The sequence below is a fragment of the Terrapene carolina genome, unplaced genomic scaffold, assembly GCF_002925995.2.
Source record: "Terrapene carolina triunguis isolate 2854851 unplaced genomic scaffold, T_m_triunguis-2.0 Scaffold84, whole genome shotgun sequence".
Taxonomy (NCBI): Eukaryota; Metazoa; Chordata; order Testudines; family Emydidae; genus Terrapene; species Terrapene triunguis.
In genome coordinates, this window is record NW_020664435.1 from 29,496,005 (window position 1) to 29,514,251 (window position 18,247).

The following is an 18,247-nucleotide window of genomic DNA, read 5'->3' on the forward strand; positions in this document are numbered from 1 at the left end:
GGATGTCTGTGCAAACTCTCACTCCATTCATGTAGCGAAGTGAATGGGAAGTTCTTCCTGCCCTCTATTGGCAGCTGTACACTTGGGCTGAAAAGAAAACAAGTGCCTGATTCAAACCCCAGCCCCCCATGTTCCCTTCCCCGAGGCTTCTTCCTTCACTTGCTTCCACTTGTTCTTTGCCCTTCCCAACATTACCTAATAAAACAGTCTTAAACATCGAGCTTCCTCTTCTGGCACTTCTTCTCCAGCCATCCAGTTCTCTAAGTGGTACTTTTGATGGCCACTGCCCAGGGTCCTTCCAAGATACGTCCTGTCCACAGCTCCTACTCGTTATCTGCATCCTCCGGCTGTGCGAAAAAAGAGCTGCTCATTTACCCTATTCCCAACATACCTTGCCTGGAGTTTCAAACTTTCATTCGCTTTAGGAACTACAGATCACAACATTCCTGGGGTCTGTGCTGAAATCAGGAGCAGGACAGTGTTCAGTGAGGAGCCTACCCTTAAAGGGCCAGCACACCATATTTAAGTGTTATTTTACCAGTTAAAAATTGTCTCAGAGAAATCTTGTTGTCCTCCTGTCTTTTCGGCTATCACAAATTTCTTAAAACAAAATCCTTTCCCTCTTCTGTCCTGTGGCACAAGCTTGTTGGCAGCGATTACCTCTTTCCAATCTTCTGATCTAGGGGTAAATTTGGAAGAGTTTCTCTAAAGCAAATCTGTTGCTCAGTTGTCAGTGTTGAGGACCTATGTGTCTTGACATGACCACACATGTTAAGGTGCGAAAAAAACCAGTCTCCCTCTTACAGTAAGGTCCTCAGAGGTAGACATTGTTTCTAGAGCCTTTAAAAATGTAAAGGTTTTTGTTGCTTGGAAATACTGGGCTTTGGATCCTTTTGCTTCTGTTGGTAGGGAGGCTGGATGATTTGGTGTTCTGGGAAACACAGGCCCCTGTGAAGCCAGGACCTAGCAATTGATGGGTGGAAGCAGAAGGGGTCATTAGGGCTCTAAGAAAGTACAAGCACACTCCACTCTGCTGTTGGCTATACATTTCAAATATGGGATTCCTGTCAATTACACATGCTGAGGCATGGACTCAGGAGTGTGGCTCTCTCAAACTGCACTTTTTTGATAATAAAAAATTACAGTTTTATTATTTCCCCATGGAACTGCAATGATGTGTTACAAAACATTATAGTAATTGTGTTTATATGACAAAACTGAACTCAAAATTATTTAATGGAAACTTCAAAAACAAGGTGCATAAAGTTCATTTTTTGAAAACATTCTAATATTGTGTATCTTATCTAGGTGAGATCAGTAATGATCCTATAACATTTAACACCAACTTAATGGGTTACCCTGACAAACCTGGATGGCTACGCTACATTCAGAGGACACCATACAGTGATGGAGTGCTGTACGGATCACCAACTATAGAAAATGTGGGCAAACCAACCATCATTGAGGTACTTCCTTTAAAAGCATCAGAAGGTTTTATTTCATTTTTAAATCTTTATCACTTAATGTAAAATAGTGTGCAAAATAACTTCATGAACAATTAAATGAAGAACATCTAAATATTTAACTTTGCACTTCTCTTCCCTAGAAATATACCACTTATCTTTCCCTTCAGTGCAAACAAATACAGTTGTTAAATCAATAAACAGATTTGTTATTTACTTTTTATTACTCAGTGGTAAATTATTCATGTTTACTTTTGTAACTAACACCAAAACATTTTCCTATTCTAATCTCCTAATTACTAATGCTGACAAAAATCACTATTTGTTGTATCTACATCACTAATATGAATATGATTATAAAATTTTAAAAGTACTAATTATATAGTGAACAGCAGTTGAAAGACAAAAGCTGTATGATTCTCAGTCATGCCTTTGGTCCCACACCACAGATTAGCAAGTCAATGGGGCAACTCTGCAGCTCACAACATTATGAAAAAATTGCTAAATTAACTTGCCAGTTCCACCAATTTTGCTTGGGCAGCCATATATTTGTGTCAAACTCTTGATTAATTGCTTTTCTTGATTTTATTAACTTGTTCTTCTCCAAAGATAAAACTGTGAACACCAGGTTCTGATCCTACAAACAGTTCCGCATGTGGTTAATTTTATGTACATGTGTGATGTTCCCCTCTGGTGTTATCTGGACTGGTGATCTGCTAGGTCACCCCAATCCTTGACTCTGGGAGCCAGCCTTACCCTGCTCTGCTGTGAGAACCCCCACTCCTGGGCTGTTCACGCACAGCCTCTGGCATGTAAGCTGCTTCTTGGATTGTGCAGTCGAATGACACTAGCCAATATCTCCGGTCCCAGACACAACCTTAGGAATCTCCGTCTTGCAGTGTCAAGTTATGCCCACTGAACGCTGCAAGCTTATACGAGTTCGTCAATTTAACAAAGAAATTGATATGTACCAGGCTTGTTATACTAAGGAGAGTCTCTGCCAGGCTTCAAACCAAACGCACTGCTTCAGGTAGAATAAACAGATTATTAACTATAAAAATAGATTTTAAGTAATTATAAGTCAAAGCATAACAAATTGGATTTGGTAAAATGAAAGAAAAGAAAAACGCATTTTAAGCTGATCTTAACACTTTCAATGCCCTTACAAACTTAGATGCTTCTCACCACAGGCTGGCTGGTTGCTCTTCAGCCAGGCTCTCCCCTTTGATCAGCGCTTCAGTCACTTTGTGTGGTGTCTGTAGATGTAGGTGGAAGAGAGAGGAAGAGCATGGCAAACGTCTCTCCCTTTTATCATGTTCTTTCTTCCCTCTTGGCTTTGCCCCTCCCCCTGCAGAGTCAAGTGAGCACTACATCATCGCAGTCCCAAAGTGGCCAAAGGAAGGGGAGTGACTTACTCAAGAGTCCAACAGATCCTTTTGTTGCTGCCTAGGCCAGCGTCCTTCGTTCCTGTGAGGCTGGGCTGGGTTTGTCCCATACCTGCCCTGATGAGGTGTGAACTGCCTCTCTGCTCTTGGAGAATTTTTGCCTGGGCTTATTTTAAGCCATGAGGATAAATTTTCAGCCTCATAACTACATACATGACATTATAACCTATAACATTACTGTAACAACAATGCTCAGTGCATCATGAGCCTTCCGAAGACACCCGACGTGACAAACTTTGCATTGGATACTGTACAATCATTTTACAAGGATGAACATGTGGGTGCTGGGTGTTCCCCTGAGGTATAGAGCATCACAACATGGTTAGTCCAATTGATTTCAGTGGCACTAATCACATGCATAACATTAACCATGTGCAGAACAGTCTGCAGGATCAGAACCCTAGAAAGAAACTATTTTTAAAATTGTTCTTTTTTAAATGGTGTCTGTTTCCAAACCTGCATCAGGATCTGCGAGGATGGATTCGTGCTGCTATATAAAGTACCATTGAAGTCAGTGTGACTTTGCACAGGTACAAGGATCTTTGCACAGATGCATTAGCAAATCCCAGTATAGGACTAAAGATTCTACATGGGCACAGAAATATGCTAGTGATACCAATGCATGATTGGGGCCTACATTTTGTTGTGATATATATATTTTATATGGCTTAGGTTTAAAATAGGTTACTTGTTACCAAAGTTTAAGAACAGCCATTCTGGATCAGACCAAAGGTCCATCAAGCCCAGTATCCTGTCCTCTCACAGTGGCCAATGGCAGGTGCCCCAAAGTGAATAAACAGACAGGTTATCATCAAGTGATCCATGCCCTGTCACCCAATCCCAGCTTCTGGGAAATGGAGGCTAGGGACACCATTCCTGCCCATCCTGGCTAATAGCCATTGATGGATCTCTTTTCCATGAATCTATCTAGCTCCCTTTTGAACCCTGTTATAGTATTGGCCTTCACAACACCCTCTAGCAAGGAGTTCTAGAGGTTGACAGTGCGCTGCGTGAAAAAATACTTTTTTGTGTTTGTTTTAAACCTGCTACCTATTAATTTCATTTGGTGGCCCCTTGTTCTTGTATTATGAGAAGGAGTAAATAACACTTCCTTATTTACTTCCTCTATACCACTCATGATTTTATAGACCTCTATCATATCCCCCCTTAGTCTCCTCTTTTCCAAGCTGAAAAGTCCCAGTCTTATTAATCTCTCTTCATACAGAAGCCGTTCTATACCCCTAATCATTTTTGTTGCCCTTTTCAAACCTTTTCCAATTCCAATATATCTTTTCTGAGATGGGGTGACCACATCTATTTCTATTTGTGTTATGAGACATCTGTATTTTTGAGGGTAATGGGGGGAAAAGAAAGGAAAGGGAAAAATACACAATTCCAATATACCATATTCCAAAATTCTTATGAGTTCAGTCATGGTATAACTTTTCAACACAGTCAAAGAATAATCACTGGAGACTGTTTGGCCATCAGATGAATACCACAGATCCTTCATGCATTTAAAAGGTACCTTTCTGTGTACTTGTACATAATTATATCAGACACATTTTTTTCCAAAAATAAGGAGCATATACTCTGTATCTCCCAATAGCTTTCAACCCACCTAAAGATAAAGACTCTGGCATTCTTATTATTTGTATTGTGGTAGTGCCTAGAAGCCCCATTCATGGATCAAGGTCCCATTGTGCTAGGCTCTGTACAAATATTCAACCAAAAGATGGTCACCATCCCAAAGACCTTACAATGTTTTTTCCTATAAATATCACCAGTTAGGTTAGCTCCACCAGGAGCTAAGAATGAATAGAAACCTTACAGGCTTCAGGACAAAATACAAAACCCATCTCTACTCTTTGACTTTATCATAGTTAGGTCAATAAAAGAAGAAAAAAATACAGAAAAACAAACAAACTGCTCCCTCGTGTTCCTGAAATGGAGCCGAGAGAGAAAAGAATACAGGACTAGGGTACGCCAACCACTTGTATGTAAATATGTTATCCATGTGGTATCTGAGAATATTAGTGCAGTATAAATAACTAGATAGACTAGTGTGAAAATCCCAGTAAGCTGTCTTTATTTAATATAGTGCTCCATCAAAGCCAGTAGGCCTGCTCATTCATTTATCTTTCCTGTTTCTATATAGTCCATAGAGGTTATATTTTTAGTATTCAAAAATAAAAATAATTACCATATATACTTGTTCATTAGCCCATTCATTTATAAGAAGACCCCCCAAGATGGATAAGTAAAAATAACGAAAAACTGTATGACCCTTTCATAAGCCAATCCTATATTTCAGGGGTTGGAAAACTTTGGCTCCCAGCCTTTCAGGGTAAGCCACTGGCGGGCCGGGCCGGTTTGTTTACCTGGCGCGTCTGCAGGTTCGGCCGATCACGGGAACGGCGAACCGTGGCCATAGGGAGCTGAGGGGCTCCATGCCTGCGGACGCTCCAGGTAAACAAAACAACAATGTATTAGATATTAAATTCAATGATTCCATAGAGCAGGGATCGGCAACCTTTGGCACGCAGCTCACCAGGGTAGCACCCTGGTGGGCCGGGCTAGTTTGTTTACCTGCCGCGTTCGCAGGTTCGGTTGATCGCGGCTCCCACTGGGTGCGGTTCGCCGCTCCAGGCCAATGGGGGTGGCGGGAAGCGGCAGCCAGCACATCCCTTGGCCTGCGCCAAAGGTTGCCGATCCTTGCCGTAGAGTTTAAAATCATCAAATTTTGGTGTAGACCTGTTTATAAGCCGACCCCCGATCTTTGATGCGTCACTTTTTTACCAAAAATATTCAGCTTATGAACGAGTATATATGGTACATATATCAGTGAATATTTTTAATTTAAGAAAAACAAGATTTTCTTTGCTGAATTCATTAATTTTGGTTTTCATATTTGTACTACCATTTTGGTGTCATCTGTTTTTATTCTAGATCACTGCTTATAACAGGCGCACCTTTGAGACTGCAAGACATAACTTGATCATTAATATAATGTCAGCAGAAGGTATGTACAGAAGAGATTTTGCAGCGCTCTAGATTGTGTAAGTGATAACTTGTTAAGATTACATGATTTTTAAGATTTGACAAAATACTGTCAAACATTAAGCAGTTTCAACTAAAAGCCTGAGTGGTGAGGAGGAGGTAAGGGAAACTTCCCTGTCTTGATTCATCCTGTTTGTTATTTTTTGCTAAACCGTTTTTGCCAGGGCTGATTTATGCCCGGTTCTTAAAAATTCTTCTGAAGAGCCAACTTTTTTGCTTTTGGAACCAAATTGTACCAAACTGTATATTTTCTACACCTACACCACATATAAGGGATATATCTCTTCTTCTGCAAAGTATTTGTTTTGAAACCAATAGTAGTGAGAGCTGTATTTGAGAAGTGCATCAAGCCTTTGAAGTTAAAGGACAAAGAAACATGCAGGGATGTCATCATTATTTTGCATCTCAGTTGGTTAATGAAAGACATATCTAACTGGAGGATTAGACTTTTAAAGCATAGAATGAAAAACTTTTTGCAAAGTTAGGGACACTGGATCAAATTAAGCAGTGACATAATCAAGTACTGCTCCATTGAGGTAAATTGAGTTGCACAATTTTGTCATCAACAATAGTAGATCTTGGATTTTGAAATGGAGGCAAGGAGGCCCAATATGCTTTTTTAATATCTTTATGAAAGACAACGAATTTCATAATATCAAACGCTTTATACAAGCAGTGACCTTCAAGATTCAGGTTGCCTTGCAAAACAGCTAGTTGCGTGTTCTATCAACTGTCATTGAAAAAAATTCTCCAGATAAATAGAATGAGCTAAATTCTAATTTCATTTATATTGGTGAAAATCTTGAGCAGCTCTGAAGTCTATGGAACTGCTCCAGACCTACAGTGTTGTTAAGTCCAGAATCTGGTTCACTGGGCCACATTTAGCAGAAATGTAGACGGTAGTGCAGGTTAGTCAAAAAAAGAGCATGTGGTAAAGAAACGTAATTTGCATTGATTTAGTATTCAGTGGGTAGGCAAAACAAGTGTCATACACAAAAGAGATTGTCATAAGAGAAGCACATAACAGAATGTTTTATAATAAGGTAAAGGGCTGCATTCTCTTCCACACTTTTCCTGTTATATACTCTAGTCAACACCCCCCTGCAAATAAAAATCCTTATCTACTGCTGCTTTTTCTGGGAGCAGCTTCCCTACATTCTTTTAGTTTATTATGTAAACACATTGGATATATTCTCTCCTATTCCACATACAGAACTCCTATTCTTGTCACTGGCAGTGTAATACTTACATTGAGTAGAGAATATGTCCCATTATCAGAAAAAAATATGGGTGCCACAAAGCAATAGTGGTTTTTTTCTTTTTCCTTTTCAAATTGTCATAGGGAGTGCTGAGCATTTTGGCCTCCATCCAGCAATGCATTTAAGCACTTAACTTTATGCACACGGTTAGTGCCATTAACTTTAATGGAACTGCTCATATGCTTAACTTTAAGTATGTGCTTAAGTGCATTGCTGAATCAGAGCTGTAATGCTCAGGGCCCTGCAATACCAAGCCTTCATTCCCTAGATTTTAAAAGCAACACATAGGCTTTTAACTTTGATACGCCTCTTGAATTTACTACTTATTTTATCGCTAAATCCCCACAACATATAGAGGCCAATAGCTGATGTATCACCAGACGAAGAAAATCCCTCCAAATGCATTTAGGTAACTGTGAAATGATTCACTACAGTTAAATCATAATGCTGAATGTGTGACAATCACTTCCACAGTTATAGACAAATGTCATAAAAACTCAGAAGAAAAACTGGTATGTGATCACAAAGCATCTATCTATTCTAAAAGTATCAAAAGAAACAAGGAAAAATGTCAGACAACAATTTTTTGCAAACATTTTTTCTCCTCAAATTTTCTCCAGTGTGAACATCCCTTTCATCTTCATATGTTGATTTGTACAATATACTCTATCATGCTTAACTAATAACATTTGTTTTATCATGAAAGATTGTGAAAGTCTTGTTTTACTAAATTTAAAAGCTAGTGCAAAACTAAATAAATAAACCAAGTGAAAAAATCAAATAGCATCTCCAAGAAGAGTGTAAAGGATTTAAAAACGAAGCATGTTGATATTCATTTAGGAAAACCTGTGTTCTTCAATACAGTTTGTAACCAGATTGCAGTATGTAACAATGTAAGTAAAATATTCAGTAGTCTGTAAAATCAGAAAACAAGACATAAATACATGTAATTTGAGTTAATGAGACCTGTAAAATGAAAATTCTTCTGGGTTTTCTTTAATATTTGAAAGAAGGCTTTTTATTTTATCAGAGCTCTGACCACTACTCCTGGCCTCCTCCAAGTACTTTTAGAATATCTATCTATGGGGAAAAAATGAAATGTGCATATTGAATTTGAGTGTGCACAGGATGCAAATACACAGTACCACAAAAATAGTTGCACATAAAACATAAAACTCAGGTGCAGCAGACAATGTTCTGTGGTAACTTTTACATTTAAAAAAGTAGATGTTTCAGGTTAACCAAGTTGCAAACAAATCACAGTTCAAAGCTGAAAACAATACAAGTCACCTTAAAAATACCAACACCACTGATCTGTCTTAAAATTAGAGCTGGGCAAACTTTTTCAGGCAAATTGAATTTTCACTGAAAAATCTGTTTTGGTCAACCTGAATCTATGAATTTGACACTAATAATTTTGACCATTCACAAAACAACCAGAGGAGGAGGAGGTGAAGGTTGTGGTGGTAATGGTGGTGATGCTGCTGCATCTGCTACTGCCCTTATATTATTTAGCTCAGTGGTTAGGGCATTCACTTGGGATATGGGACATAGAGGTTTGAATTCCTGCTCTGAAATATACCTGATATGGAATTTCTCAATCAACTGAAAAGTCAGAAAAAAATCAGATTTGGTTTGACCAAACTGATTTTTTTTTTTAAAACATATATTTCAGAACTGTCATCCAACTGAAAAATCAGTTATTTGCCCAGCTCGCCGTAAAATTTAGCAGACCATTCTAATTGTGGGTGTGGACAGTTTGTGCATTTTGAATTTACTGATTACTTAGACAAGAGGAAACTAAAGTGAGACCTACAATATAGTCTGTCATCACCTTCAGTTTCAACATGGAGTTGTGGCCTATTGCATTTACAGGTTCCAGCCTACAATATTTCATCTTGAATGAATCATCTCATGCCACTCAGGTCAGCGTATGAAGCAATGCAGGCTGGGACTTGTGGTCGTTGCAGGCCACTCCTCTTTGCCCAAGAGTAGGGTAGCTGCAATTTTCTTCATTTAATGCAGATTAAGTGTTGTCTTCAGGGGCCAGATCCTGTGCAGATGTAAATTGTCATAGTTTCATTGAAGTCACAGCACTATTATAATTTACACCAGCTGAAGATCAGCCCTCAGGTTATTTGCAGGTTGCCAGTAGCTCCATCAATAGGGCAAAGCTTGAGTGCGTCTTTAAAAAATAGTTGGTGCTATTATAAATAAACATAGTTTGATAATTAAACAAGAGTGGCCAGATCAGAATATAACTTGGTATCATAAAAGGATTTTAGGAAGGTGCCTTCTCAGTCTTCTTTAATAAGTCAGTAGTGCAGTACTCAACCACTATTTTAGATCTTTTGTAATAAAGACATAACTCTTTTCCTTCACAACTAGATTTTCCTTTACCATATCAAGCGGAGTTCTTCATAAAGAACATGAATGTAGAAGAAATGTTAGCAAGTGAGGTTCTTGGAGATTTTCTTGGAGCAGTGAAAAACGTGTGGCAACCAGAGCGTTTGAATGCTATAAACATCACCTCAGCTCTAGACAGGGGAGGCAGAGTTCCACTTCCTATTAATGATATGAAAGAGGGGTAAGTAAGCACATGTGTATATATATCTAATCTGTTTATAAGTCTTTAGCACTCAAAATAAGTGTCACTGAAGTGTTTAATGTTCCTTTCAGGCATTCAAGACTTTTTGGAAGTTACTTTTTAAAGAACAAACTTTTGGAAATTGTTATTAGATATTAAAAATACATACGTGCCCAGAGGCCCCAGATGGGGAGATCAAGGTCTTGTTAGGTGCTGGGAATTTACAATCAAAGAAACATTAACAGTTTTCCCTGCTTACAAAACAGGTGGAAGGAAATAAGACTCTCTTAATCTACAATTCCAGTCTTATATCCCAGTAACTGCAGAACCTAATTTTGATTCATGACTCTGAAGTTCTATAACATAGACCTCACAAAACTTAAAATTAGCTCAGCTGCATTCTGTTCCAAACATCACAGGCACATTTAAAGCTACATCTTCCAATACTATAGCTCTTAAATTTAGAGTTCACTGATTAATATTGCTTGTGAAGGGGGTCATGCCTTTGCATTAGAAGTTTTAGGAAAGTTTTTTTTTTTAAATATACAGATAAGAACTTACTGGAGAAATACGCCTTGAGCAAAATTTTCCTTTTTTAATGTTTTTTGATTGAGAGGCTTCTTGAAGTCTGTCACTACAGTTGAACAGCAGCTAAAGAAAATCTGGCACCCAACCCCCAAGTAAGGTATCAGTGAAGTTTGTTCATTGAACAGTGTCTTAAAGTGGATTATTTATGTATTACTATGCTGGCTAGTAAACTGACTCCTGGAATTTTTAAACACATGAACTAAAGAGATACGCAGCTTCCTCATCCTGTGTTAGCCACACCAGTGTATATAAGATGCTACATAGAGTTTCATCTGTGGTGTTTTTGAGTATTGCTCAGACTGTGCTCTGTGTACTCCCTGGCAAACTGAACCTAAATTCTGCTTCAGGGTCCCTGGATTCTGTGACTTTTTGGTGCAGCAGATTATATTCTGTAACAGTTTCATTTATTCATTTCAATTGAGATAAGTATGAAAATGAATAATAGTATCAGTACAGTAGCCCTTGTTTTATTTACTTTGACACTAAAATCAGTTTGTTTTGTCCCACACTCTGCTTTCAGTATGTTGTAAAATTTTGTATTGACAGTGCATAACTGTCTTGTGGAATTTGTTGAGAGAAGCTGGATGTTTTGACAGGTTGGCATCAATAATAAATTAATAAATTGCAGTTCTAATTTAAAGCATTTTCAAATACATTTTACAATTTACACGTGGGAAGAAGTGCTGATATATCCATGAATTTTCAAGAATGCTATGCTGAACAAAATTTTCTCTTATATGAAATGGAACTATTTTAACAGAACTTCCTCAAGTACTTTATCAATGATTTATTGCTGTTTTTACCTCAAAATCCTGAACTTTGAGCTTCGTAACTTTTTTAAAATGAAAACTGACTATTGCTAGTCATAATCACACAGTACACTCAAGCAGTAGTAGGAATGTAATAAGTAGCTAGAGAAACAGTTTGGTCCCAGTTCATTGGGCCTACATTGGAAAAAGTGATGTCATAGCCTATAAAACACAACTAGCTGTTTTAGAAATGAACTATGGTGATCATTGGAATGCAGAGGACTAGACTGTGTTCATTAAATATTTATTTATTAATGGATATCCTGATGACACTTTGTCACACATCTTTTTCTGCAGTGTCTATGTTATGGTTGGTGCAGATGTTCCATTCTCCTCATGCTTACGAGAAGTGGAAAATCCACAAAATCAGCTGAGATGCAGCCAAGAAATGGAACCTGTAATAACTTGCGATAAAAAATTTCGAACTGAGTTCAATATTGACTGGTGTAAAATCTCTTTGGTGAGTCACTTTGTGATAACATAAGAAGTGATGTGTTTGTAAATGCGCTACTTAGAGCTGAACATAGTGTGGCCAAGTATTTTGCAAGCCTCACTAAACAACTCTGCCAAATGCACCTCACTTGTGACTGATCAGACATAACTCTTCCTTCAGCAGAGACTGCTAGAATGTGGAGGAATTTTGCTATGTGGCTAGAAGTGTATTATAGTGCAGGCAAGACTAAAACCACCAAATTCAGTTTCCTTTGTGGTGACTTAAGTAGGATTTGAACCCATAAATGAACGCCTGGTTCATTAATTCACTGCACTAATATGCCTAGGTCTAACTCATTAACCTAAACAAAAAAATTGACATCAGTTACTGACATACTGAGTTGAGTAATTTAGCAATGTTTATCCTTGAATCACCTTGATTGATCATTCGTGTTGTTCTAGCCATTCCTTCAGCCACCTGCTGGCTAGGCTGTCAGGAGCACTAGGCGCACAATCAGCATAGCGCACCGCAGCCCAGAACCCCTGAGCTCAAGCAATCCACCAGCCTCCACCTCCCAGTTAGCTGGGATTACAGGCATGCACCATCATGCCCGGTTACAATGTTTATAAATTGTTAAAAACTTCTTCTGAACATAAACATCTCACATTAAATAAGAGGCAGAAAATGAAAATAAGATGAACTACTGGAGCCAAATGAAACTGGAAAATTTTCCTCAGGTTTATCAAGTAAAGGAGAAATATTAAGGAAAAAAATAGGACTACTGTTGGCAAGGGAAGCAGAATAATTCTGAAAAGGGCTGAATTTTTAAAATGGTTAGTTTTTCTCAGTTTTAAACAAAAAGCAAAGAAATTGAGGAATGGGAAGAATGTAATGCAACCAATGTTAAACAAAGATGGTTAGGGAATGTTCAGTAAAACCCGTATCTCAGTAGGGCCAAATGAGATGTATGCAGAAATTTTAAAAGAGCTAGCAGAGTAAGCTGAATCACCTGGTAATACTTAACACATTGTATTTCTTATCTTCATTGCATTTACAAATATTAATTTATCTTTACATGCTCCTCAGAGGTATGTTAATAAGCATTATGCCCATTTCATAAATGAGGAAACTGAAGAAAAGAGGTGAAATGTCTTACCAGGATTTTTTGGAGAGATTATCAGAATGGGGATTTTAAAACGTAAACACACCTAATTACCTGTCCATGTGCAGTCCAGTAGATCACCCATCCTCTGTCTTTCAATACATTTTGAATCAGAAGAGTTGCCTAAAACCTGTAAAAATGACAATTATTGCAAAAGGAAGAGCCATAAAATATCCACTGTTTCTGTGTCGATTGCTGAAAAAATTAGCATAAATTAGGGATGTCTGTAGAAAGGTGTCTAATAACAGACCAATTCAGGCCTGACAAGAGTTGCTGACGCAGAGTAGTGATCCAGAAGTGGGCCTGTGTGTCACAACATTGTCTAACACTTTCCATTATAGAGATTCTTGCCTTTTTTTAAAAGAAGCTCTGAAACCTCCATTGTTTGCAGCAGGCCTTTGAAATTCTGCAGGGACAAAGTCATGGGGCTATAGATATGCCTTTTGCTTGTTCAATGAAATTTTGTTCAGCTTTGAAAGTTTTACAATTAATAACTCAGTCATTTCCCTTCTGTTGCTTGCACTGGTCAGGAATTTTTTGGCAGCCTGCCACAATAATAACTGAATATGAACATTCTAAGGCCAGTGCTGTTTCCAGCACCGCCTCATCACGCAGTGTACTGAGAACATCTGGTAGCTGCCAGAGCAGCTCCCATAGCAGCAAGTGGAGTGAAGGAGGAAGTGGATTCAGACTTCCCTCTATCTGACCACACACCTCCCGGCATTGAACACATACCTCCACACATCTGCCTCCCTTCAGAGTTAAACATGGGGCAGGTGTTCCCAAAAGTTTGGGAGAGGGCTAGGCATTTAAATGCTCACTTACTATTTTTTCCACTTGACCTGTTTCACACAACACACAGATTGGCTGCACAAGGAGGCAGAATTAAAATTTCACAGAAAGCCATAAATCTAGCATTTCCTAATGTTTAAGTGCTTAACAACCTAAATAATGTTCTTTTAGCAGTTATTGAGGTGTTTTTTAATGTAACTATAAATAAGTTGTGTTTGGGTTTCAATCAATTATAAATTGGAAAACTGCACCAGAAGCAAATTTAACTTATTCAAATTAAACTGAAAATGCCCAATTCTTCTGCACCTAGGGCAAGCAGACATGTGGCTCCAGTTTTCAAGATTACACCTTTGCCCCCTTAAAATGTGGCTCAGGACAGTTTACCATATCACTCTTTAGTCTTTGGACAGAGTGGTCTGTCTCCCTCCACTGGTCCTGGACTCCTTGCAGTAGTGGACACTCCTAGAGAATGTTTGTCATGGAGTTTCCTTCATCTGGCCCTTATCAACCAAGTCTGTTGTCACAGATGCCTCCCTGATGAGATGGGAAGCATATCTGGGGTCACTGTACGTTCAAGGTCTGTGTTCAGAGCAGGAGTCCTCACTGCATATCAACTTACTGGAGCTTCTGACCATCTATGGTGCGTGTCACACTTTTCTGAACTGTATCAGGGGCTCAGTGGTTCGTTCACATACTTACCATAACACCGCAATGTATTATATGAACAGGCAAAGGGGAGCACACTCCAGGATGCTCTGCCAAGGGGCAATCAGGTTGTGGCAGTTCTTCATCGAGGAGAGTATCACTCCGATTGCTGACCACTTGCCCAGGGTCCAGAATCATCTCACAGACCATCTCAGCAGGAATTTTTACCTGGTCTCTGAAGACTACTGTGCTCCGGGCCATCTTTGCAGCTTAGGGCATTCTGATGATCAACCTGTTTGTTACGAGCAACATCAGGAAATGTCATCTGTTCTGCTCTCAAGAAGGCCTCAGACTGGACTCCCTGTCTGACATCATCTATCTTGGCTGCAGTCAGCACGTCTGTATGCTTTTCCCCCAATCCCAGTCATCCCACAGGTCATCCTCAAGCTGAAGGCGGATCGGGCCAAGCTCATTCTGATTGTCCCAGTGTGACTGAGGTAGTGCTGTTTCTCTGGCGTTCTCAGCCTCCCATATCCTGTCCTCTTTATCCAAACCTACTCACACAGAATCATGGTCACACTTTAAATCCTATGCTCAGCTCCCTGCATCTCGTGGTATGTCTGCTTCATGGCTAACTAAGGAGGAATTCTGGTGTTCCATGGCTGTTCAAAAGATCCTACTCCGTGGTAGAAAACCCTCTACCAGAATGGCCTATTCATAGAGCCTTGCAAATCCACAGATATCTGCTTTGTATCCATGGATGCGGATATCTGTGGATCATTTTTGCGGATCGCGGATCGGATGTGTAAACAAATTTTGTATCCATGCAGGACTCCACCTATTTGGCAAAATGGAAGCAGTTTTCGGTGTGGTTGTTGGCCTGCAGTGTTTAACCAATGCTGCCTTCTATTCAGGACAACTTTGAGTACTTGCTGCACCTTCAGTCATTGGGCCTTGTGCTTAGCTCATTGAGAGTACATCTGGCGGCAATATCAGCGTTTTGTCCCCCTATTCAGGAAAGATCAGTCTTCTCCAGTGCCACAGTAGCAAGATTCTTAAAAGGACTTCTTTATCTCCATCCTACGGTCTGAGAGCTGATTCCTCTGTGGCACCTTAACACGGTCCTAGTGGTTTTAATGGGACCTTCGTTTGAGCTCCTGGTATCTTGTCCCTTTCCGCGTTTGTGTCAGAAGACTGCATTCCTGTTAGTGATAACATCTGCAAGGAGAGTCTGTGAGTTGCAGGCTCTGATGGCAGAACCTTCATGCACGCAGTTCTCTACGGATAAAGTGACTTTACAACCACACCCCAAAAATTTTGTCTAAAGGGGTTTCTCGGTTTCATTTGAACCAGGTGGTATATTTACCAGTGTTCTTTCCTAAGCCATATTCATCTCCAGAGGAGCAGCATGTTCATACATGAGATGTCAGGTGATGTTTAGCCTTCTGTCTGTACAGGACTAAACAGTTTCATGCTTTGCCTCAGCTATGTGTGTCATATGCAGATCATATGAAGGCACAAGAGGTCTCTTCACAGACTCTGTCTAAATGGATATCCTCCAGTATCAAGACTGCATATGAAATGGCTTCAGTGGGTGAGAGCGCAAGCTGCATCAATAGCGTTCCTCAGTGATGTCCCATCCTTGGACATTTGCATGGCTGCTACATGGTCATCCATACATACATTTATGAACCGTTATGCCATTACCGCATCTTCCAGGGCAGATGCAAGCTTTGGTGGGGGCAGTCCTGCAATCCTTGTTTAGGTGGACTCGGAGCCCTGCCTCCTGGGGTGGGTACTGCTTGTGAATCACCTACATAGAATATACAGCTGCATCTACTTGAAGAAGAAGAAGAAGAAGAAGAAGAAACAGTTACTTACTGTAAATATGGTTCTTCAAGATGTGATGCAGATGTGTACCCCATGATTGATTCTCTGTCCCCTCTGCATTGGAGTCTAGCCTTTGGGCACTCGGTGCCAAGGATCTGAGGGGAATCAGGGCAGTGCTGCCTCATATAGCCAGGGGAGGGACCATGAGTGTGAATACCACCCCTCTATGGGTACTGCTAGACAAAATTCTCTGGCTCCAGTGCACTGGGTGCACACACACCTAAGTGGAATACATGGCTCCATCACATCTCAAAGAACCAATTACTGCAAGTAACCATTTCTTGTCCTCTGACATGGATCTGTACATCCCGGCAAGCAAATACTGCTGAATGCAGTGGCTAGTGCTAATGGCAGAGAGGCAGGAGCAGACTATGCCCCCCTCAGGGTCATGATTCCATTCAGTACTGCATCCAGCTCACTTCCTTTGAACACCAACTAGGGGGCAAAGAAACAGGTAGAAGAGACTTCCTATAACCTTTTTCCAGTCATTCATAACTCATTCATGCAACAGAGGGCAGGGTTTACTTTTTAGTATTTAAGAAATGTGCTTAATAGATAAATGTATTTGTTAAGAAATAAATCAATAGCCAATAATCAGATTATTGTAATACAAAAGTCGGTCTTTAGAATTTATTTTATCAAATAACAAAAATTTGTGTTGTTTGGTAAAATAAATTCAAAGGACATATTTTTATATTACTATAATCTGATATTTGCTATTGATCTATTTCTTAATAAATACATTTTTATATTTAATCTTACTTCCGTATATAAAAATAAAATAATGCAGGATGAGAATGAGTTAGTCAAAGTGTTACTTACAATATATCTGAAAATCAGCATAATTTCTTTAATTCGGTGAAACCAGAACTTTGAATAGATCCTCTAACTTCATTTATATGACTGATCAAAAATGTTTATCTTGTGCTATGGCAATGTTTAGAATGAGTCTTCAAAAGTGCTTTTAAAATATCTATTTTTTAGTGATGTCATAGATTCTTTGGAGATAAATGGTCTTCTAGTCAACAATTTTTTTAAATTACTGTTTTCATTTGTACAGCTATTCAGCTACTGAATAAATATTTTAGTAATCTTTTTAAAATTTGTCTTTTTAAGTTTTAATTTGTCACTTTATGCTGGTCTTCTAAATCATCCAATAATTGATAAGACTATATTTCATCTAATGAAATGAATGAGTCTGTTGTTACTTAGATTTAAGCGAATAAAAGAAACATTCACTTTACGTATTAATTATTTTCTGAAGTCTACTAGTTCATATATGTTACTATATGGGATTATTTTATTTTATATTGAGATTGAACAGGCACAAGCACAACCAGGGCATATAATTAAGTTCAAAATCCCTTATTGTGAAGTTAATACTAAATAATCGAGCTTTACTATTATACAGTAATTGATGACATTAATTTCCCCCCCTTTATTAGGGTTTGAAAGTGCTACATTGCTTCTTTCTTCTACTTTCTAGTGACTACAGTACACTTTGGGAGTGTGAGTGGGATGAATAATTGAACAGAAGCAGGATAAATATTACCTAATCAAAAACAGGGGAACTGGATATCTGAGGGAATTAATAATGGGATCTATACACCCTTTTTGCTTTATGTTACAAGAAGAGAAGAGTGAATAATGAGTTTCTTTGGTCAATGGCAATTCCAAAAAAAAAAAAAAAATTCAGCTTGAACCGAAAATGAAATTTTGAAATTTTCAGCCAATCAAAAAGTTAAAAAAAAGAATTGTCAGTGTTTCTTTTTGTATTTTATTTCTTTTTAGAATCGAAGGAAAATTTGAAATTACAAATAATTTCAAATAAAATCAAAACTTTCATTTTGAAAATATCCAAATGAAACATTTCAGGTTTTCAGAATGTTGGGGGTATCCCTCCCACCCCGCAAAAAAATAAACAATTTGATTAAATTGACACTAATTCGAGAAATGTTTTGGTGTCACTGAATCATTTTTCTTTGGCTGTAAAATTTCCATAGCTCTAGTTAAAAGTACAAAAGCTTGCCCTGGTTGATATTGACCAAAAATGGTTATTTGGTACCTTTCTGTCTTTGATAATTTTTCAGAGAGTTTATTGTATGCTCATTGAC

The 18,247-nt window shown here is 38.7% G+C and overlaps 1 protein-coding gene across 9 annotated transcripts in view; it reads left to right on the plus strand.

Moving 5' to 3' along the window:
* SGCE (sarcoglycan epsilon) overlaps positions 1-18,247 on the plus strand; it is a 58,055-nt gene that overhangs the window by 17,945 nt on the left and 21,863 nt on the right. For all 9 annotated transcript variants that reach the window (XM_026649440.2, XM_026649441.2, XM_026649445.2 and 6 more), the window contains 4 exons: positions 1,309-1,466; positions 5,858-5,930; positions 9,616-9,814; positions 11,509-11,671. In XM_026649440.2, coding sequence (XP_026505225.1) covers positions 1,309-1,466; positions 5,858-5,930; positions 9,616-9,814; positions 11,509-11,671 — 593 coding nt within the window. The remainder of the gene's footprint in view (positions 1-1,308; positions 1,467-5,857; positions 5,931-9,615; positions 9,815-11,508; positions 11,672-18,247) is intronic.